At 39.3% G+C, this 23,963-nt stretch overlaps 1 protein-coding gene across 13 annotated transcripts; it reads left to right on the top strand.

Annotated features, from left to right (window-relative positions):
- Positions 1-6,538: 6,538 nt before the first annotated feature.
- Positions 6,539-10,513, top strand: LOC131682734 (uncharacterized). Of its 13 annotated transcripts, none has more exons than XM_058964433.1 (5): positions 6,539-6,620; positions 6,856-7,050; positions 9,776-9,823; positions 9,918-10,100; positions 10,158-10,513. In XM_058964433.1, exons 2-5 carry the CDS (start codon positions 7,037-7,039, stop codon positions 10,378-10,380), a joined length of 468 nt encoding a protein of 155 aa, XP_058820416.1. In that variant the 5' UTR covers positions 6,539-6,620; positions 6,856-7,036; the 3' UTR covers positions 10,381-10,513. The 13 variants fall into 13 exon arrangements, 6 of the variants coding, with proteins under 6 accessions (XP_058820416.1, XP_058820417.1, XP_058820415.1 ...); XM_058964434.1 differs by having other exon boundaries at positions 6,553-6,562; XM_058964432.1 differs by having other exon boundaries at positions 6,589-6,728.
- The last annotated feature ends 13,450 nt before the right edge of the window (positions 10,514-23,963 follow it).

Raw genomic sequence — 23,963 nt, 5'->3', positions numbered from 1 at the left:
GGTTGATAGCGACAATTGAAACAGATGACAAAGAGGTTCAATTAGACCGGCAGAGCATTTTTTTAGAATAATAGTTGGTATACCATCTGGGCCTGCCGAGGTTGAAGCCTTCATTTTGCTAATCGCCAGTTGTACCATATTATTGTCGATATTGATAGAGTTCAAAGACTGGTATGATTGAGGTACATTGAGAGCCGCGCGTGAAGCCTGGGTCGGTGTCAGTTTCTCGTTGGAGAAAACACTCGCGAACTTTTCAGAGAATAGTTGGCAGATCTCCTGTAAACTAGAGCTCATACGTCCTCCATAGCTCATCGTTGAAGGCAACCCGGATTCCTTTCTTTGCTCGTTTACATGCTTCCAGAATGTTTTAGGTTCGGACTTCAACTTACGTTGTACGTTTCGCAAGTAATCGGCATGGCAACGCTTCGATGTCTTTTTATAGACTTGGTTAACATGAACGTAGTGTTGTCGCAGCACGTAGCCCCCAAACTTGGAGTACTTCTTCAGAGCGGTTCTTTTAGTCGCTTTTAACCGTCTCAGCTCGGCAGTGTACCACGCTGGGTGCTTAGATTGAAGGCCACTTCTTTTGGGTACATAGCGATCGATAGCATAGCTCATAACATTGGAGAAGGTCTGCACTGCAACGTTGACATCATCATTGTCGAGAATTTCAGTCCAGTGGATATTCGACAGGAAGTCAATAATGCTATTATAGTTGGCTTTTCTAAAATTATAGCTGACGGTGTCAGAAGCATTGCAGTCATGCTTCACTCGAATCGCTTCAAGCAATATATGCAGGGGAGGGTGATGTCTAACAGTCTTTACCAGGGGGAACGGTGCTGCGGTAACTTTTGGCGCGTAGTCAGATTTGCTCGAAAAACAGAGATCAAGGATTCTGTTGTTCTCGTTCACCACATTATTCGTTTGGCGCAGCAGATTTAGACTGTAGCAGTCAAGCAAACTGGTGATACCAGCATGAAAAGATGACAATTCGGGATCAGCGAACATAAATCCGTCAGAAGCAGAGCGCCATTTTAATCCGGAGAAATTGAAATCACCAACAATCAGGATCTCATCAACCGGGCTTGCTTGAGCGGAAATCCGTTCCAGTGACTCAGTATGTGAATCAATCAATGTCGAATCGCGAGTGCGATCCGGTGGAAGATAAACCACGCAAAGAAAAAGTGCGTAGCCAGCCAGTTTGATTCGCACCCACACCTGCTCGACACAGACCCCCAAAGTATCGTCAATCAGTTGCGCTTTCAATCGACGATGGATAGCCACAAGTACCCCGCCGCCGGTAGCCTTGAGACTGTTACGTGAGCTGCGATCAGTTCGGAAAACATCGTAGTTGGCACCAAATGCTTGCACTGACAGAGTGCTATCGCTAAGCCACGTCTCTGTGAGGGCGATTATGTCGAAGCATTCATCCGAACTTGCTACCAAATAATCTTCGATTACTGAATTCATACCACCGGCATTCTGGTAATATATTTGTAGGTTTGAATGCCGCGATTGACTGGAAGCGAGGAGCTGATCAATGCTTGCATTAACAAAATCAGGTTCGTACTTGCCGTTGGTATCGATTTGGAAGACCCCTTCACCACTCCTGCACACAGGACCGGGACGACTGGTGAGCGCTGGCTGCAATGGCTCGACTGTGGCAGGGGGATCTAGGGCTTCCATAGTGCTAGCAGCAGTGCGTCCCAGGGTGCGATGAGTCATACCAGCATAGCATAGAGTGCTTAGTCCTTCTGTGATCGTTGTAGAGCCGAATGTGCTATGAAGAGACGTGCTCGTTACGATGGGATCCAAATTTTGTTTTTGACATTGAAGATTCACAGCGGCGGTAGAGTTGTGTTCATCAGCAGACTGTAAGTGAAATTTACATTGAGGGCGTGCAGCATCTTGTATTGCTTCGGAAGGACATATACCCTTCTTGGCTTTACCTGACACAGAAGAAGTCGCCGATTCGCCAGGTAAACCTAAATCGCTCGCCGGGATACAAGAAGTTGGACAGATGAGTTTATCCGGAACAGCTTGGCGCTACTTTTCACCACCAGATGGATTCTTCTCCGCCGTAATCCTGATGATAGGTCGTTGGATTTTTGAATTGGTCACAAATTCACGAAAGTAGATGTTCTCCGGCCAAGAGTCTTTGGACAGAGCCTTATCCCTGTATGATTTGCTAACGCCAACTTTGAAAGTAATGAAGCTCAAAGTTGAGAGATCCTTGTCCTTAGGAACTAGACGAACTATTCTCGGTTGCAGATTCTCCCCCAGACAATCTTTCACAAGGGTAGAAACTTCATCATCCGTCGTGCTGGGATCGAATGCTGACAAGTAAACCCATAACAGCTCCTCAGGTGGTGAAATTGTTTTTATTGTTTCAAACGCAGCTTTGGATCCACGAATATTTGGAATTTTTGTTTTGAGCGAATCATCTTCCCGTTTACGCTTAGGCGTGTTTGAAACTGGATTATATTCAGCAATTCGATTCCAAGGCGTTATAGTTGGGGATAGCGGTTTTGAGTCAACTTTAACCGAGAGAGCTTTGACGACATCTTTCAAATCAGCTATGTCGTTCTTTATAGATTTCAGAGAATTGTTGTCAGGCACTATGTCGCAACAACGCGAAGCCATTCTACGAAAATTATCATTCGAGAATAAGTCAGCACAGCCGTCGCACATCCAGAATAGATTCCGTGGGTGGGTTCCCAGGACGTCACGAACATCATAATCCATCTTGACGCATATCATGTGGAACGAATTTCCGCAGTATCCACGACATGTGATTCGATCAGAATCATTAACCACTTTCGAGCAGTTCTTACAAGCCATGCTGTTGATGTAGAAATAACGCCTAGCGGGTATGCAATATGCGCAGGAAAACGCTAACGGGTAACGTGCGTCAATGGAAGCGAACTTGCACGCAACGTGCGACAACTCAACTACCCACCAGCAGATGTCGCTTTTGGCGAAAAAATTGAGCGTAACGTCTGTGCAGTGATAATGTCAAGTGAAAACAAAAATCACAACCAAAAACAATCACTTTCACGAATCACACCGGTAGATATAATCGTGCTTGAAGTCACGAAATTTCAATGCACACGTACTACCGAATAAAACGATATACAGATAAAACGAGAATAAAAATAATCGCGAGTGTAAAACACTAAAAAATCAAAAAAAAACTATCAGCTCTACTGACGACCGGAATATAGCAAACAGTGATGCCAATTTGTTATCATCATATATATATATATATATATATATATATATATATATATATATATATATATATATATATATATATATATATATATATATATATATATATATATATATATATATATATATATATATATATATATATATATATATATATATATATATATATATATATATATATATATATATATATATATATATATATATATATATATATATATATATATATATAGAAGATGTAATAAATAAATAATAATATTGTAGTTTAGTATTTTTTGCCATTTCATAATGGAACGACTTACACTGGCTCACCATCTTCAAATTATTCAACTATATTACGAAAATCAGTGATCTGTGGGAAATGTGTTTAGTGCACTCCGATCATAATATGGTCGACATAATCGGCCAAGTGACTCAACTATTCGCCATACAACCAAAAAGTAAGCGTTGTAGTTCTCGTTATTGGATGATTAGCGAACATATCGACCACATCCAGCACGCAGTGAAAAAAACATAGCGGCGGTGACATCCCCAAGCATTGGAAATCAACATTACTCGAGTAATTAGCAGATACCACTTGAAATTCTAGAATCCGTCATCAAAAATTGGACCAGTCGAATGGACTCCCTAAAGCCCCAACATGGTAAACATCTAAAAGAAATTGTTTTCAAACAATTAATGGTAAAAAATGTTCTTTCGATTGACAAATAAAGAATTCGCGATTTAATCCATTTTTCAATTTTTTACTCCTTTAAAAAATCTCATGACGAATCACCCTGTATTAAATTATTCAGATTAACTTTAGGGGCCGTTCATAAACCACGTAGACTCATAGGGGGGACGGGGGATCTAACAAAAGTCTACGTTTGTCTACGAGGGGGGAGGGGGTGTTTGAAAAAGTCTACGTAGACTTTTATTTTTTGTTATTCTCGTATTACTAATTGTAAGTGGGATCTAAAGAGAGTTGTATTCAAAATATCGGTCTATTCAGCTAGGTGTATTTATTCAGACACTTCAAAGCTAGTACACTATTGAGGTAAATCGTTAAGCGACCACTCAACCCAGAACCAGGGCAGGAAAATTTCGAAAAATGAATTGATTGCTGTTCGAAGCTTCACGAAGCACCTTCTCAAGCATACCACATGCAATCGATGAGTTTGACACAATCGCTGCGAACATTTAGGGGTAAAACTTATCTCTGCTCGGACGAAGCGAGCTTTGCATCTAGTTCGCTCTTTACAATGTTCGAAAAAGTTCACATTAACCTTAGAAGCACACATCGTCGAACACGAGGTAAGCTCTTGGCTCGTGGTTTTTGCGTTTTTGGAACATTTCCACAGAGTTTCGAAGCGATATTCGGTGAACACATATAAAGCGAATGCCTCGTTTATTTGAGAATCGCGAACATCGAAGTTTTATATCGCTTCAAGCATCAGCATCATGAGGCCACCGCGAACATGTTCGCTACGTGACTGTCTTAAAATCATAAACTGTAAATCTTATTTTGAATAAAATATAAATAAAATGGATTATTTTAAGATTATAATTTAGGATTTAGGGATTAGGTGCGTCGCATACCTTACCAATTTATGAGCCACGAGTTTGAATGAGCGTAGTGGTAGGGAAATTCAAATTCTTTTTTTCGGAATACAATTATGTTTACTAGCTACTTTGATTGCAAACTCGTCTTTTCTTCTTCAATCGGAGTATATTTTCCCTGCCAAGGAGTTTAGGTGAAGATGTATAAAGTATGTTTAAGGGGGTAAGGGTTTCAGCGTGAAAAAATATTTTTTGGTGAAATGACTCTTTTGGATGAAATGATACATTATAATGTACAAAAGTTTTGATCAATTCGCTTCGCCCAAATTTCTAAAAAAATCGCAAATAGTGTTTTTTAACGCTACAACCATTACCCCTCTCTTAATAATCTCCCTATCTAAAACAAATTCTTCCTAAAAAGAACAATTTTCGGATGGAATCTCACTGCTGACGTCCGAGTTCAGTTAGACGGCGAACTTCAGTTTTTTGCATCCACTGAGGGGTAGTTAGGCGTAGTCCGTTGGCCTTTGTTTTCAACTTGTTGCGGTTTCTAACGTTCTTGCGCAACATTCCTAAATCGGCTAGTAATATTCACTCAATAATATGCGATGATTTGTGTGTTAAACGTTATTTTTAATTTTACCAAATGAATTTATTAACAAATACCTACATACTTGAATTTATTATTATTGTCATTAAATGAATTATAATTTCTTGGCATCTGTACCAAACCAAGAGGAAAGCTTCCAAATGATTTTTATAATATTGTTTTATAAGTTTATTGGTTGATTACCTAATCACAAGAGACAAAATATTTATTTTCAAACATTTTCGACAGAATCTGTTCACTTAATAAATGAAGTGTCAAACTTATTACATGTTCCACTTTTATGAAATTTATTTCCTGACTCCTGTACATGTTGTGGTTTTCTACGCCATAAGGAAATCAACCAGTGCGACGATCAGCAGCGACTTCGATTGCACGTCTTACCTCTTCAGCGTTAAGAATCCAAAAGCCGCGAATAATGGCGGTTTGCTTCTTTCTCGGCGGAAGTCGCTGTGAGTGTCGACTCAGTTATGTCGACGCCAAACAGTGTTCATGCAGCTTAACAGTTAGGTTGCTACTACACTATCTTATGCGGAAATTACACGCCACACATCTCCCCTCTTCTTTAAAAAAAAGTCCAGGGGGTGCAAAAAAACGAAAACTTTACTATTCCACAAATACGTTTTATTGGCGCCACCTTTACATCTTCATCCTTATAGATACGTTTAATTTATAGTATACTACAATCACTTTATATAAATGTGTGGTGGGCGCAGCGCATTGGTAAATTGATTGCCTTGTACGCAGCACACTTGGGTTCGAGTCCCGACCCCGCACATAGGGTTAGAAAATTTCCATAAGAGATTTTTCTAACCCGAAGAGGCGAATTACCTTAAGGTTAAAACCTCTATAATCGAAATAAACAAATCTTTATATAAGCATTTCTATACACGTTGAAAAAAAGGCATTGAAATATTCCGTGATCAGAACAAACCAAGATCCTTTGACTTGACTTTGCATCTGTGGTTATGAAAAGGCAATCAAAAATCTTAATTATAGAGTTCGTTTTGCTTTTCGAATCATTCGGTTCTATGGAGTATAATGACAACCTACTTTATACATGAATAAATGTTTCCACCTTTCGTATTATCCTAGGTGCACGCTAAACTCCGACACATTATTACAACACAACCCTATCAGTCGCACCACAGTTTGTAAACTGGGGCTATATCAACTGTGAGCCCAGTAAGTTATGTGCTTATTTGATTTCTAGAACACGTATACGTATACGAAATAAAAGTGTGTGAGTAAGATTTTCCCTCTGATTTAGTCAAATTTGTCAAGAATTTCACCCGGTTTATCCTCAATCTCGCACTAATACAAATGCACATGGATTACTCCACAAGCGAAGGTGGCAAGCAAAACAAAAATGAGATGACAAATCATTTTGTGTGTCGTTATCAAATTGTAGCTTAAGAATCATGCATTTAATTTAATTAAAAAATGATATGTGTCGCCGTTGGCGGTAATTGTTTTAGCTACCGACCTTGATTGGTGCTCAAGAGTGGAATGGTAAATGTAGATGCTGACGAACAATCGAGTTATTAGTTGGAAGTACCTGGGGAGACATTCCATTCAAAAAGGTAGCAAGTGCCGATGTAATGATAACCTTGCTTTGAAAACAAATTGGAAGCAGAGCTAAGGATAAGCGTACAAGTGATGTACTGCATTAGGTAATGATTTTCGTTTGATGTTGAACTTTTTTATTTTCTCATTTTAGTACTGTAAGTTCTAAAAGGAGTTCGAAAAAAAATGTTCCAGGGATTTAAAAGAATATTGCGCTTGTGAAATTTTATTGCTGGCTTCATTTCGAATTCAGTTAATTGCTACAGGTTGCACATAATCATTCAGATACATGGGGGTTTTCTTTTCGCGAGTCTTCCGTTGAGAAACATCAGTCGAATTCGAAGCATGGTCATCGCGCCTCTCAGCAACTGGTGATTTTTCTTTTCGCCACTCAAAGACTTTCTTAGTTTGAGTAACGTGACGTTTCATCAAATGACCACTTCCGTCACTAAGCGTTAGACTCCCATTATTTTCATCCGTAACTGTATATTGGATTGGGGAGAACCGCGATTCCCCCTTTCCTCGAGTTTGACGCTCCACAATCACCTTATCTCCAGGTTTAACTCGACACTGGCGCGCACAACGGCGTTCGTCTTCTCGTTTCTTACCGGCTAACTTTGCTTCTCGGTCCCGCTTATTGAGGAGTTCTTCATTGACAGATACCTTATTGTATTCTAGTAGGGGGAGTTTACGCTTAATCTTCCGGCCATTCATCACCTCCTCTGGAGGTAGTTTTGTCACGCTATGCGCTGCTGCATTATGCGCATGTATTGCTTCGCGCAACTCTACGATATAATTCGTTTTGTTGATCGTTGCGCTGATCATTGCTTTGTTGATAACCTTCATATAACCCTCAACAAGTCCGTTTTGTTGAGGGAATAGAGGGGTCGAAAAGACAGTAGTTATCCCACGATCTGCACAGTATTTTTTATATTCTTCTCCGTTGAAAGGAGGTCCGTTATCCGTTTTTATAGTTCTAGGTAGGCCCTCTCTTTCGAAAATCTCTTCCAGAATTTTCCGCGTATATTCAAAACTCGTAGATTTGACGGATCGAGCGATAAGGTACCGCGATCTATAGTCTACAATAACTAGTATGGAAATGCCTCCAAACTTAACGTATGGACCGTTGAAGTCCAGCGCTATTGTTTCCCAAACGGTCTTTGGTGCAAAAATGCGTTGCATTGGGGTAGCCTTTTCAGGTTTCCCATTAACTGCACATGTTTCACACGATTCGGCCCACTTCTGGGCCTCGGTTGACATTCCAGGCCACCAAACACGTTGTCTCAAGATACTCTTGAGTTTAGCTGCTGAAGGATGGCCATCGTGAGCCAGCTTCATTGTTTTATTTCGTAGTGTAGTAGGAATGACAACACAGCCAGTTTTCACTAACATTCCGTCTCGAGTGGTCAAATCATGGGCTACGAGCTGATATTGCCTCAAATGCACTGGCCATTTCCCCGAGTTCAGAGAGCAAATTACTTCTTGCAAAATAGTGTCATCGGATGTGGCTGCTTTTATCTCGTCGTCTGTCAGGAACCCAACCGCGTTCGCTTCAAGGAAAGCTATTTCCCAAGGGCTTGAATTATCGTCAAATGCCGTATCCTCACCGCTGTATAGTCGTGAAGGTGGATCAGCGATGTTTTCTATTCCTCGTATATACTCTACTTCATAACTATAAGGACTCAGTCTTAGCGCCCAACCGTCAGCTCGAGTTAAGGCTCTCTTGGATTCTTCCCGGGAACGGTTCAGTATGAATGATACTCCTTGTGCATCCGTCCGTAGAGTAAATTTTCTCCCCAATAGGAAATACGAAAAGTGTTCTACTGCCCATACCGCAGCGAGAGCCTCCCTTTGGTTTTGGGCGTACTTCTTTTCTGTGGTGGTTAACGATTTTGATGCGAAGCTTATTATTCTCGATGATCCAGTTTCCTCCTCTTGAACTAAAACTGCACCCAGTGCGATAGGGGAAGCATCGGTGTATAAAATTGTTCTATCACTCTCAGAAAAAAAATCCGAGTGTAACACAGTTTTGTAGAATTTGCTCTTTGATGGTTTGAAATGCTCGACTTTGTTCACACCCCCATGTCCATGATTTAGTGGTGGTGATGGCCCACAGGGGGCTGGTGATCTCAGCGAAGTTCTTTACATGTGCGCTTATGAAAGAAGCCAAACCTAGAAAACTTCGCAGCTCAGAAATGGTTGTAGGTTCTCGGAACTGTCGGATGCTTCTGATTTTCTCTTCATCCACATGAAATCCTTCTTCGTCAAGCTGGTGGCCGAGAAATTTTAGCTGCGTTTTATCATACTCGCACTTACTTGGATTCAATGTTAGGTTGTTGGCTCGTAGTATGTGTAAAACTTGGTTCACAGTTTTGTGTAGCTCTTGCAGGCTTTTTGCAAAGATAAGAATGTCATCGATATAGATGATAACATTTTCGACATCCTTAAGAATTCGTGTCATCTCTCGCTGAAAAATTTCAGGTGCACAATTCACCCCGAACATTAGCCTTGTAAAGCGGTACATGCCACTTTCGGTGAGGAAAGTTGTAAGGTCTCGCGACTCGTTGCTAAGTTCGAGGTGATAGAAAGCGTTGCTCAAGTCTAGTTTTGTGAAAAATTTGGAACCGTGAAGCTTTACTTTCATTTCTTCCAATAGGGGCAAGCGGAAATATTCGCGGTTGATAGCCTTGTTTGGAGCCCTCATATTGACTACCAAACGGAAATCATCTTTGCCTTTTGCAACTGCGGACATTCCGCTTATCCAGCTGGGCGCCGATGTAACCTTTTCGATAATTCCACGCTTTTCCATTTCTTCTAATCTCGCTCTTGCAGCTTCACGATAGGCCGCAGGCACGTTATAGTAAGCGTTCTTGACTGGAGGTACTGTATTATCAACACTGAATTTCACTTTGACTTTCGGCATTTTTGGGAATTTCTCCGCCTTCAGAGGAATTTCCATATTATTAAGATTTAGCCCTACTTGTAGTAGTCCCATGTCGCTCGCCGTGGATCGACCGAGGAGCGATCTCAGCCCTCTTGGAACAACATGGAAGATCGCGCTATCTAGTGATTTGCACCCTGGCACTATAACTTCCGCTTCCACTAGGCATTCCACAATCATGGGTGATGGTGAGCCGTATGCATGCAAACCTTGTAAGTTAGTGTTATCAAGAATCTTGAGCTTCGCAATACCTGATTTTAACTCTTTTTTCAGACGGATCCAGTCCTCCCCACCGATGACGTTGACATATGCGCCCGAATCGACCAGGAACTGGATAGGGCTAGATGATCCTAACTGGCAGTTGACCAGTACGTCTGCTAGAGAGAGTGTGCACACAGTCTACAATAGGAGAGACGGAAATTTTTGTGTGAAATGCAAAATAAAAATATGTTTACGAGATGTATTTCGAACAAAAATATTACAGCAAACAAAATAAAATCTTGTTATACCTGATTATCGTCTAATTCATTTTCTCTCTTAGAAGGCTCATCCTTCGTCGTTCCAAGTTGCCGTATAATTGTTTTACGACACGCGACTGCGTAGTGTCCAAACTCTTGACACGAGTTACACTTTCGTTTCAACGCCGGGAAAGGATAGTTCACGTGGGGGAATCGATTGCATCTTGCGCAGCGGTTTCGACGACCACGATCCTTCAGGTCACGTCGATAGTTTTGTTCATCATCGTAGGGTCGCTTAGCTGGTTTTCGATTATACCGATTATTGGTCCATGTCCGTTTCTTATTGTCGCGTTGATCTTGCGATTGTTGGCGGCCACGGTATACTGTACACACTTCTGTCGAATCCGTGATCGCTACTTCGGCTTGGTATGCTTCGTCACGAGTCGCAGCCTGTACGATGTATTTCGTTACGTACCCGTATGTACGAGCGGCTTTCACTAACTCCTTGTTCCTCAGGCCTTTCAAGAGCTGTGCTCGAACGAATCTTTCTTGATCTGCTGGGCTATACTCGCACAAGCGGACTTTGCCCATTAGACGAGCATGAAAAGCAATTGCCGACTCAGACTTTTCCTGCCTCATGTTTGAGAATGCTTCGTGCTCGGCTGCTGAATCAGTCATCGACTGAAGATAGTTCTTGATGTTGTTTACGAAGGTATTGTAACAATTTGCATCGGTTAGACTTGGTTTTAAGTTCGCTGCTCTGATGATCTCTTGTAATTCTTCGCCAACCGATAAGAATAGGAGTTGTGACCTTCGGACTGGGTCGTTAGCGTTATTGAGAGTAGCAGCAATCTCGAAATTCTCAATATAACGGTTCCACGCCTCCCACATTTTGTTAGCTGCCACACCATTTGGGAAAGGTTTAATATTATCCCAGCGGATGCTTGGCGCGACGGCGTCGGAGGTGTGGGTGAAGGCGGTTGGAGCGCCCCAACTCTGATCGATGTCCTTGGTCGAGGTCGAGGTTGAGGTTTGAAAGAAATTCATTGCTTTCGTAATATCAGCCAGTACATTTTCCATTCTCTGAAGACGGTCATCGGTGCTGATCGGTTTAGGGCTGCTTACAGTGTCGACGGGAGCTTCGCTGCTATTGCTACTGGTCGCTTGGCAAGAACTCAGTAGTTCATTAACCGAGTTGACACCGCTGGTGGACTCATCCTGCTCCCGTTGGTGGCTACTGTCGCCAACCTCATTGCACGAAAAACTGTTTTCCGCTTCAGAAACATCGTCAGGGAGCTGGTCACTCGTAACTTCCTGAGTACATTCTTCATTACTGTCCTCACACGCAGGTGCTCGAACGTATTTTCCGTTATTTGCCATTTTTTTAACTTAGTCGCAATCTGAAATATGGGATATATTCGGAACATGTAAAACAATATTCGCAATTCAATCGGGTGATATTTATAAACTACCATTATTAACATAAAAGATCTGTCAACTAAAAAAAAAATATTTTTGCAGGGGTCAAAGAAATACGTTCTGTTCGATTCCATTCAATTCCATTGAAAACTGTCAAAGTATTTTAAGTAAATTTCCGCGGATGTCCCGTTCCACTAGTGCAGTGTGGTCTTACTGTGCCACTCTACATTTTTGCATGACTCGTTTTGCTGAGAATTGTGGTCTTACTGTGCCACTTGGATTGAATGGCCATTTTGTTTGGCGGACGTCACGTTCCGCCGGAACACTGTGGTCTTACTGTGCCACTGTGATTACATACAAGTACATTTTATGGACGACTCGTTTTGTTGAGCGCTGTGGTCTTACTGTGCCACTTGGGTTAAAAACCATTTTGTTTTGCGGACGTCCCGTTCCGCCGGAGCACTGTGGTCTTACACCACTTTGATTACATACAAAGAGTACTTTTATTTATTTTTTTGAACGTTCCATTTCACTAGGCATTGTGGTCTTACTGTGCCACTCATATTAAACAGCCATTTTGTTTTGCGGACGTCCCGTTCCGCCGGAACACTATGTTCTTACTGTGCCACGGAATACAAGTACATTTTCCGTTTTCTACTTTGACGTGAATAACTTTGGCTGTGTAATTGCTTACCTGAATTAGAACACCAACGTATTTCTTTACCAAGCCACTAACCGATTTTAACTTACTAATTTATTGCCTCAAATTCAGGGAATTGGGGGTTCAATTTGAGCTTCTGGTTGATTTCTTTTGCTTTTATAATCTAAGCCAGGTATTTTGATATAGAAATAATGTTGAAAGACTGGCAGGATCGCCAATGTGGTTTTCTACGCCATAAGGAAATCAACCAGTGCGACGATCAGCAGCGACTTCGATTGCACGTCTTACCTCTTCAGCGTTAAGAATCCAAAAGCCGCGAATAATGGCGGTTTGCTTCTTTCTCGGCGGAAGTCGCTGTGAGTGTCGACTCAGTTATGTCGACGCCAAACAGTGTTCATGCAGCTTAACAGTTAGGTTGCTACTACACTATCTTATGCGGAAATTACACGCCACACACATGTGTTTTGTGATAAATAATGAGAAGGATATTCCAACTTGTTTATATTGTATTTGTTAACTAATTACTGATGGAGAAACGCAAAGAACTTACAAACAATGTTCTAGTGATTTTTTTTTGTTGGAAATCCAAAAACAATTCTGAAAAGGACGAAATTTGGTTTATCTTCTCCATGATGTAATCTTCCCTTATTTGACTTTTACTAATAAAAAATAAAAGAAAGAAATCTTTAGGGCCCCTGTATTTTTTTTTAATCAGTTATAGCCGAAATGCTTTATGTAAGGGAAATCTCGGAAAATGAGAAGCGAAATAAATAACTCCAAGTAGAATGAAAGTCGTTCTAAACTCGAACTTTTTCGAATACTGTCTTTCCATTATTATTCGCTTTTTGTCGCATTCCATATTTTGATATATTATTTTGAAGACCCATATTTAAGATCAATACAATAGTAATTCTTCAAAAGGGCTAATGAGACTTTTGTAAACAAACTTATTTCGCTCATTTTTCCGCTACAGAGTTGAATTTTATGAAAAATACACATGAATCAACATCTTTGCCCTTGGTAGAATCGATTTCAAATGTTTTCTGTGTTGAAATGATAACAAATTAAGAGAAATCAGCAAAACAAAAGTTTGTTCACAAATCTTATTAGCCCTATTCAAATGTTGATATGGAATAATAAAATCAATCAAGATCAATTTCGATTTTTTTTTAATTTTGCGGTGGTGTAATCCCAGTGGTTGATTTAACGACTTCTTTCAAAATTTATCGAACCTACTCCCATTCGTTCATTCGTTAGAGTAGTTTATGTTAAAGAGAGTGTACTAAATTAATAGGAACACTTAAATTTAGGAAGTTATGACCCTCGCTTCACAATGCAGTTTGCGACAGAATTGCTCAACTGAAAATTATTAAATGAAATGAATGAAAACAAACATTAGACTATAGCATTTTGTACGCATGCACTTCAGAGGTCCAAGGGTTACAATTTCTGTTCTAGTTCTCGGATCGCCAACACATTTTTTTCGATTTTTTGGCCCAGTTCTCAAGGGAAATCCAGTTTTTAATTTTTTGCATACATATTGCATTGAATGAAGAACTCAGATAATGTATTCATAAAGTATTAGTAATAATTCGATTGTCCGTTCATTTTAAAAGGATATTTTCTATAACTTTACAACTGATTTCATTTCACTTTCAAAATTTCTCGATATATCATGTTCTAAAAGTTCTCAACCGATATAATATTCGAAGACAGTTATAAAAATGTCTCATCACACTGGTAGATGGATTCAAAGCGTTTTTTAAATAAGTGCACGAAAAAACATGCGCCCTTCTAAAACATACTTCTGAATCAAAATGGTTTTACTGTTAGTCGAAAAAAAGATTTACAAAACTACCAGAACTGCCAAATATGAATCGGGAATGGTCGAGTTTATTGACATTCCCTATTTATTTCTAGGATTCATCATACACATCATGACGTTATTTATTTAACTGATAATCGATTTTTTCCTTTGATTGGATATCGATATCTTTATCCTCAAGAAACTGACATAACTGGATCCTCAAGAAACTGACATAGGAACATGACTAAGATAAGCGAGCCACTCAATACATTGTGTACATTGTGTTTAACTTCATTTTCTAGCCCTAATTTATTTCATTTGAAAATTTATCCCCGCCCTGTCACGAAATCTTGATTTTATCCCTACTGGTAATATATCAGTAGGGTATCTTAAATAAACTTGTTACGTCACTTTTCAGTTAACCCCAGCATCCATAAGCTACACATTGTCACAATTATTTTTCACCTATTCCACCCTTAATACAAGGCCTCTGTCTAGAATATACTTTTTTTTGCATAACTAGTGTAGGGTTGCCACCTCTGGCGAGGCTTTGATCCGGAGATTTTCACTGATCTGGGGGTGGTGGATTTTCAGTGGAACTAGAGAGAAATTCGAATCAAAGCGATTGCTAGGCATTTTAGAGCACTCCAATCGCTTTTTATTACCACGTTCAAGTAAAACTGTAAATTTTTCACGCTTGTGAACGGTTTTATCGGTTTAATGTGGTGTAGTATTTCACTTCCCCGACTAAGTGACTCGTTTGATGTTGACCTAGTCAGTTGGATTAGAACAAATCTGCCAGACCTTAGTGCAGCTGGTGATGAGCACCACTAAGGGTGAAATGATTTGGTAAAATTGCAGTAAAATAACTTTTTTACACCATTTTGAGCGACTTAGTGGAATACAACATTTCAATTGTAGCACATAGCGAAATATTACTTTCCTTAACCCTCCGGAAGACGCGCATATGGCTTACCGAACAAGCAGCCGCTGGTCCCCTAAGACGATTTCGCTAGATTTTCAGAGCAGCGTGCACTCAGTGCACTAGCGCGACTTCCGGAAGGTTAATTTGTAGTAGATTTTATTTGTTTTTCAATTTCATTGCTTTGTGAAAGAAATTAGCAATATTTGGTGAACTCTTCGCCACCTTGAAACGAAGGGTTGGTCGAGAAAAATAAATCTGAATTAGAGTAATAGTTAATTTAGACTTTTTAAATATTTTGTAAAGAATCAATTAATTCCAAAAAAAATTAATCTATGCTTCTTCCCACCAAACCCGGAGAAATTGATGTAAAACCCGGATACCCGGAGATCGCTCCCGAAAACCGGAGTCTCCGGGTCAAACCCGGAGGGGTGGCAACCCTAACTAGTAGGTAGGTATTTGAATAAAGGAAACTAATATCGTCCGGCGAACATGTTAGCGATGGCCCTCGCGATGCTAAATTGATATAATCCTTCGGTGTTCGCGATTCTGAAATACTTCGAGGTAATCTTTTTTCTGTTTTCGCGAACATCGCTTCGAAGCTCCGTGTAACTGTTTCAAAAATATCGATCACACGAACCAAGAGCTTAGCACGTGTTCGTCGAAAACTACGCAAAAGCTTTTACATATCTTTCCGAACATCAATGAAATGAACAAGAAGCTTCATTTGTCCTCGCCGAAGAGCATGCAAAAGTATCGCCCAAATGTCCGCAATTACGATGGTAAGCGATTGTGATGCGAAGCTTGTGAATACGAACCAGTAACGCAAAGCTTCGCGCTTCGAAAGTATTCGAACATAGGTTCGGTTCGAATATTTCCTGCCCTGCCCAGAACCCTCAACTCAACGTTTTTTGGACAACCTCACACGTTGTTGTTTCTTGCGTATATTTTACTATAGTTTTGATCTAGGAATAACACAAAATCACAGTTTTAAAGACGATTGCCCAAAATTCCTTTCGACGGAAGATTTTGACTGTGAAATCATCTGAGACACCACTAGTTAGCAGACATGCATGGCCCATTAAATGCATGAACCATAAAAAGTTAAAAAATGGTCAAAGTTAAACATTGAAACCACCATTGTGACAACAAAACACCCGATTTTCAACAATAAGTGAATTATTTTTTTTATTATTTATTTATTGATTTCGGTGGTTAAAGCAGTAGTGTAGTTAAACTTCTACAACAAAGTGTTTACTCGAGTTAACCGTTATGTGTCCGACGCGGGTTACTTTATACGGTTCCCAGGAATCCGGAAGCAGGTTCCAGTGCTGGGATACTATTTGTGAACTTCAATGGAATACTAGCAATATGGGTATCAAAATTCTTGGAATTGCATAAGTAGGCTGTATCTTGTGGTTTTGGAAGCATTTGGTGATTTGACCCCGGCACGGACATTCCGGAGCAGGTTCCCGTGGGTGGCCATTCCATTTCAATTCCATTTTTCAAATTGCTATAACAATAATTAACATACTTCCGAGACAATTCGAAGTGTTTTGATACTCATATTGCAAGGACATTATTAAATTTTTCAGTTCATTCCCTATTACTGGAACATTGCTCCGGAAAATCCGGATTACCAAAAACCAGGACCATTCATCCGGTTCAGTCACACAGAATTAAAAAGTGGACGCGTTCCTGAATCCAAAACATCTAAAAGTGTCCAAATCGGTTAAAGGAAGCCATAATTATGAACATTTCAATTTGTGGGTACCCGAGTGCCCACGTTAGTCTGTTAAAGGTGTTTTTTGTTGGACATACTGATTTCAAAATCTTTAAACACCCGTTAAATTTTACGTCTTGACCCTGCGCAACTCCGTGCAAACCGGTTCTATTATATTTATCTTCGAAAATATTCGAAGTTAAGCTTTGGTACTTTGCGATAATACTCTCAGGTGATATGGCTATGAATTAGATAAGAAAAATAAATATTTTGGAAAGATTTGAATAGCTTCGTTCCCTTAATCAAATAAGGCAATTTAGATTATCTTATTATCCTAGAAATATTGAAATTTCTTCACGAAAAGTGAAATTTGTGTGCGTGTTTGGTTTATTATTTTAGTCTAGATGATAGTACACATCGACAGTATTATCACAGAGAACAGACGTCCAACTTCAGCATTCAACTTGTGTAAAATCTCTAACGGTTTGGAAGGTAGTTTGGATATCTAAACCAGGTGCGCTACTGTCGTCATGTTTTTTGTGGCTGAGTGCGACAGAATTGACAGCGGTTCTTCCTCTACCCAGTCAAACTAGTCCGGAACCGATTCGGACTTCCAGCATGAATTCCAGCTCACATGCGTCAACCGATAGAGTCGGTATCGGTTGTTTTCTTTGAGCTAGATTCCATGCTGAATCCATCCAGGATTTCGAACCGGTTCCGGAATCGGTTTGACGGATAGTTGGGATAGGTTGGTGTGGCGGCGCTAGTGTTTTTCGTATATTAATTCAAATGTTTACACACGTTTTTTAAATATTTTTGTTCGATCATGGATGTCTGTTCTCTGTGGTATTATTTTGTAATTGTTTCTTATAATTTAACAATTTTGAATGCACCAGTAAGGCTCAAAAAGTGTTTAGCGATTCTGCATTGATTGTGTAGGTCGCACTTCGGCCAAAATTTGAACTTGTAATAGCAATATATCTTTTTACATATACTTGAGTGACTAACCTTGAAAAGAAGTATTCCGCTACACAAACGTTGAATTGGTATTAATTGATTTGATCAGTCATAGACAAAAAACCAATGTGAAAAACCTTTCTCAAATATTTTTAAAAGATTGAAAAAAAATCTAAACGCTAATTTTTATTTGAACATTATAATGTGCTTCTTGCTAATTTCACATTTTCCGCGAATAAAAAAAATTAAAAGTCTTCGTAGACTTTTGTCGTGGGGGGGAGGGGTTGGTAAAAGTCTACTAAAATCTACTAGGGGAGAGGGGGGTTAAAAATTCTCAAATTTCGGTCTACCTGGTTTATGAACGGTCCCTTATTCCAAGAGAATCAATTTCAATTCCTTCCAACAATTTTTGTTGATGCATACTCTCTGCGACTCATGGCAACCAAAATTTGTTTTACTCAGAAGTAACCAAAATTTGTTGGGTGGCTCAATATGAGGTTTGACCAAAGTGGTATCTTCGTTCGGTATCGGCACTACACCATTCTAATTTGTCTCGATTGAGATTTAACGTCCCAATGAAAATGAGACAGAATTCACAGAATTTTTTTTAGAATTCTGGCTCAAGTGACATACCTGGCATAACATTTGGCAGGGATGTCCTTAATTTGCTCTCAGTCCATTTGGTAACCCTACCTTACACGATCAATATCCCGGTCAGCGTGGCAAGCAGAAAGTTAGCAAAAGTTGAGCAAAGCGAAATTGATGCTGGCAGAGTTTCTGCGAGCATTTTGCGCGATTTGTGTGTGAATTCTGGCAACGAATTCGCTCAAATGCAACAACCGTTTCTGACAGAAGCGGTTAAACCAACCGATGCTGCTCACTTTTATCTAGAATCGAGCCAGAAATGTACGGCCAAGATCTCTGCACGCTTCCTGCCACATCTTTGTCAGATGTTTTGCTCGATTCGTGCTAAATTCTGCCAGGTAGGAATTGCCAGGATTTTTGCACAGTTTATGTCCGAGTTATGCCAGGGTTTAGCTCGGTTCCTGACAAAATTTACCAGAAAACGCGAGCGAAACCAAGTTCGCCCTAGCTCAACTAACCCGACAGAATACGCGCAGAATTCTGACAGGACTGCCAAACCAAGCCTTACAGAAATCTAGCAGAGCGGTCTCTGCTAGAAAATTTGCTCACTGGGATATTGATCAATAATCGATTTATTGACAATATTTCTACACGTGTATACACGGGGTCTTAACGGCCACCTGATAAACATTTAAGTCGTTTTAAATGCTATTTAAAAGTCGCTTTTGGCAAAATATACGGCTGCATTACAGCTGTGCCATAAAAATGCTACTTAACTGGTGTTGTGCATTCAGAATGCTGCTTACTGGCAAGAAGTTTTTAAGCAGTTTTTCGAATGCTGATTAACAACAACTATGCATAAACAATGCTAATATACTGCAAGTAGCATCTGAAATGCAAATTATATGTTATACATTAATGCTTGTTGGTTACCTGGGTATAATTCTATTTAAAAATTGAATACTGTTTTATTTAGTTTGAAAGCGCATATTGTTTACATCAGACACACCCCTTAATTCATTGAGTACGTATTTCACTGCCTTTATAATCCTTTTGGAATCAGTTACAATAATCCTTTATATAGGGTTACCAAATGGGCTGAAAGCGAAATAAGGACATTTTGAATTTTGACCGAGACTAAATTTTACTAATCTTTGACTAAATGTGTTTGGTTGAGTGGTGTTAAGAAAAGATTTCCAATATATTTTTAGAACAGCGCTTTTTTGTCCTTCTGGGGTCCTAAGAAACTATGCAGAATATTAGGTCGTGGCATACCGTGTTAGATTTGAAATTTGTATGGATATTATTGCGAGAAATCCTATATTTTTCATCTTCATTTCCAAAAATCAAAGTTTTTCCTTAAGAGAACTTATTGATTAAAGTCCATGAAGTTACTAAGAAATTTGCCGACTGTGCTAAAAAGTGATAGCTGTTTAAAATTCGATGGTTCGAATTAGAGGACAAATCTTTTTTTTCTGTCTGCGCTCAACAAGATGAGAAACATGAAAAGTATTAGTTTGTAACTTTTCTTCAGGCAATAAAATTTTTGGATGAACTAAACTTTTTGAATCATTAATATGAACATAACAAATCAAAAGACTCTAAGGAAGTGAACAACTAAAATGGCGAGTAAAATGTTTCATTCGCTTGAGTGAATTTATTCTAATTGATTTCAAAAATAACATAGATTGAAATTAAAACTAAGGACATTTGAAGTAAAACTAAGGACGCTTTCCCAAATCATCGAAATTAAGGACATTTCCTTTAAAATAAGGACGGTTGGTAAGCCTACTTTATAATCATTTTATAATAAGTGTATTGCTAGTTAGGACTTTTATATCAGCCGGGCTATTTTATAATTTGTTATAAAATCATTATCAAAATTCTTCATAATCCATTGTTGCGTTATGTTTATGTACATGGCCAGATAGATAGTTTTTAACTGGGACGGAAAGTGTGGATACGAAAAAACCTAATGTCAATTGTAGCCAGTTGTCAAATGCAGCCAAAGGGAACCGTCAAATGCAGTCAGGGGGGACTGTCAAATGTAGCCAGGCAATTTAAAATATGTGAGGAAGAAAGAGTGGCTATGCAAGACAAGAGATAAAATGAACAAAAAAAGAAAAAGAAAACATCTATCCACAGGTTCTGTCCCAGGATTTTAATAGAGAACATCAAAATTCGATTTGTTTACATTTGGCAGTAGGCCTATTTCAAATGTTTGGCTAGAAATTCCTTGCTTCTTCAATGAATCATGTACAAGAAAAGTAAAAAAAAATATTAAATTCAACGGAACAATGTATGATGCCGACATCAATTAAAAATACAGCTGAGCGATCTTGTTGGGAAAGTTTTAACATCTTTTTTTCATAAAACGTTTATTTGACACGGCATTTGCAAAAGCTTTTTTACGCCGGGGTTTTTTTACATAACATGTTACAAAGGTTCTTAAGACTATCACGTTATAAAAAAAAATTCACTTTGCAATGCTAACACTGAGGATAATCATCATTTTGAATGTTTTTAATTATACTCTATTTTCTTGAATTTCATTGTAAACCTATTGATAGTTTTTCTGTAATCTTTGTTTATTTTTTTTTTCTTTATATCGTTTTATCTAACTTAACTGCGAAGAAATCTAAATTGTTTGTGGGTAGCAAGGGAAAAAACTAGAAACATTGTGGTATAACTATATTTGAATATTTATTGTTTTCAGGAAATGATAAATATGGCTCATGTATGTAAGATCTCGTAAAGCGAGGATATCACGAACAGGTACATAGGGTGGTTTTCTTCTGGCTCGTAAGGAGTCTATTAATTGGGATCTGGCTTCACGATATTCAGTGCAAGACCAAACAACATCTTCAATGTCTTCGTAACCCTCTCCGCAAGCACATTGATGATCTTCTGCGATCCCAATACGGCGGAGATGCGCATTCAACGTATAATGGTTGGACATGAGTCTAGACATCACACGAATGAAGTTTCGACTTACATCCAACCCTTTGAACCATGCCTTCGTTGATACTTTAGGGATAATTGAGTACAACCTAAGACAAGACGTGACAATCGGCTTCTTATTTTTCCTTCGGCATTCTTCTTTTCGCACATTTTCACCCTGCCGAAATCTTCCGAACAGTGTTGCTGTTTTTATTAATGAAAATATAGTCTTGTTAATTTATTTTATGCCGACAAAATTTTGCGTCCTTAATTCACTATATTGATGAAGGACACGTTTTTTCCATGTCATGGTTGTTTAGTAAGGTTTGACGAAGCCATTTTCTGAATAATTTTAGATTACAGTGTGATTTCTGTCTTATTTTTGTTAAAGTTGATCAACCACGTATACGGTAAATGCATGATAAATACTTGTTTCACTTTGCCGCGCAATTTCAGTTCAATTTAGTCGTTTTTACTTTTTTAACGATAATAGTTTTATTTGTCAAAAGTAATGACAATCTTTTCCTATAAATATAGCAACACTGCAAAACATAATTTCGATATCCCTGCAGTAACATTACGTACGGTGCAAAACGTCAGAATCTACCAATCAGGAGCTGGAACATTCTGACATAAAATTGGAACAAAAACAGCCCCCCTTATTGTCACGTCTTGTCTTAGAGTACAACCACCGTCCCAAATCTCCATTGTCCCATGATGTTTGCCAACTAGTAAGCGTTCTCTGACGAGAAGCGCTATAAAATTCATTGAAGGCAATAGGTCTTTCATAGATGTCACCGTCCAGCGCCCCTATTTTGGCTAAATTATCCGCTCTCTCATTACCCGGTATGGAGCAATGAGCGGGAATCCACACTAAGGTAATTTGATAAGATTTATTTGTTAATTTAGTTACGTATTCTCGTATCTTCTTCAAAAAGAACGGAGCGTGATTATCAAGCTTTAATGAGCGTAGTGCCTTAATTGTGCTGAGGCTATCTGTGAGGATGAAATAATGGCTCGGAAGTAAAGTATCAATGATTTCCAGGCTATAGTGAACTGCTGCTAGTTCGGCTGTATAAACGGAGGCAGGTTCTGCAAGCTTGAAAGAGATCGAGGTGTTATTGTTGAAAATACCGAAGCCAGTGGCCTCATTGATTCGTGACCCATCAGTGTAGAACATTTTATGGCAGTCAATGTGTTGGTATTTACTTATGAATATTTTAGGGATCTCCAGAGAGCGCTGGTGATCCGGGATTCCACGAATTTCCTCTTGCATGGACGTGTCGAAAAATAAAGTGGAATCGGGAGTATCTAGTATATTAACACATGTCAGAACATAACTAGAAAGCGTTATTTCTTGTGACATGTGATTGAAGTACACTGTCATGAATCTGGTTTGGGATTGAAGCTCGACAAGTCTTTCGAAATTTTCAATTACAAGTGGATTCATAACCTCACATCGTATAAGTAAACGAGAGGAGAGATCCCAGAATCGATCTTTTAAGGGAAGAACTCCCGCTAGAACTTCAAGACTCATCGTATGTGTCGATTGCATGGAACCTAAGGCGATTCGTAAACAACGATACTGTATTCGTTCCAATTTAATAATGTGAGTGTTTGCAGCTGAACGGAAACAGAAGCACCCATATTCCATTACTGAAAGTATCGTTGTTTGATACAATCTTATCACGTCACTTGGATGAGCACCCCACAAGATCCGGTTACTGTTCGGAGAAAATTTATCCTTTGTTGGCACTTCTTTATCAGATACCTAATGTGGCCTCCCCATGTACCTTTAGAATCGAACCAAATTCCGAGATATTTAAAGGTCATGACTTGGGCTATCGTCCTACCAACCAACTGAAGCTGAAGCTGAGCTGGATCACGCTTCCTTGAAAAAACAACCAACTCTGTTTTCTCCGTAGAGAAATCGAAGCCTAACTTCAAAGCCCAACTTGATAAATTATCCAAACTATCTTGCAGTGGTTGTTGTAAATTTATGGCTTTTGGTCCTGTAACAGAAACCACGCCATCATCTGCTAGTTGCCTTAGAGTGCATGGGCTGACAATACAATTATCAATGTCATTCACGTAAAAATTGTAGAGAAGGGGGCTTAAACAAGATCCTTGTGGGAGGCCCATGTAACTTATTCTGAATGTTGCCAAATCGCCATATGAAAAATGCATGTGCTTTTCTGACAATAAGTTGTATAAATAATTATTTAATATTGGTGAAAGACCACATTGATGTAGTTTCTCTGAGAGAACATCAATGGAAACAGAGTCGAATGCTCCTTTTATGTCTAAGAACACAGACGCCATTTGTTCTTTTTTTGCGTAAGCTAGTTGGATTTCTGACGATAGTAGCGCCAGACAATCATTCGTACCCTTTCCCCTCCGAAAACCAAACTGGGTATCTGATAGCAAGCCGTTCGCCTCGTCCCAATTGTCGAGACGTCGTAGGATAATTTTTTCCAACAATTTCCTGATGCAGGATAGCATTGCAATCGGTCGATACGAGTTATGGTCGGAGGTTGGTTTTCCCGGTTTTGGAATGGCGATAACTCTCACTTGTCTCCAGTCGTGCGGGACTATGTTCTGCTCAAA

The sequence above is a fragment of the Topomyia yanbarensis genome, chromosome 2, assembly GCF_030247195.1.
Source record: "Topomyia yanbarensis strain Yona2022 chromosome 2, ASM3024719v1, whole genome shotgun sequence".
Classification (NCBI taxonomy): Eukaryota; Metazoa; Arthropoda; class Insecta; order Diptera; family Culicidae; genus Topomyia; species Topomyia yanbarensis.
The sequence above is the reverse complement of the archived record's forward strand: the minus strand, read 5'-3'. Positions and strand labels throughout refer to the sequence as shown.

Bases quoted from the DNA above. Each gene is read 5' to 3' on its own strand.
- LOC131682734 (XM_058964433.1), top strand. The intron at 9,824-9,917 runs GTACTGTATTAT...ATTAAGATTTAG, and splicing joins GTAAGCGTTCTTGACTGGAG to CCCTACTTGTAGTAGTCCCA. The intron at 10,101-10,157 runs GTTAGTGTTATC...CTCTTTTTTCAG, and splicing joins TATGCATGCAAACCTTGTAA to ACGGATCCAGTCCTCCCCAC.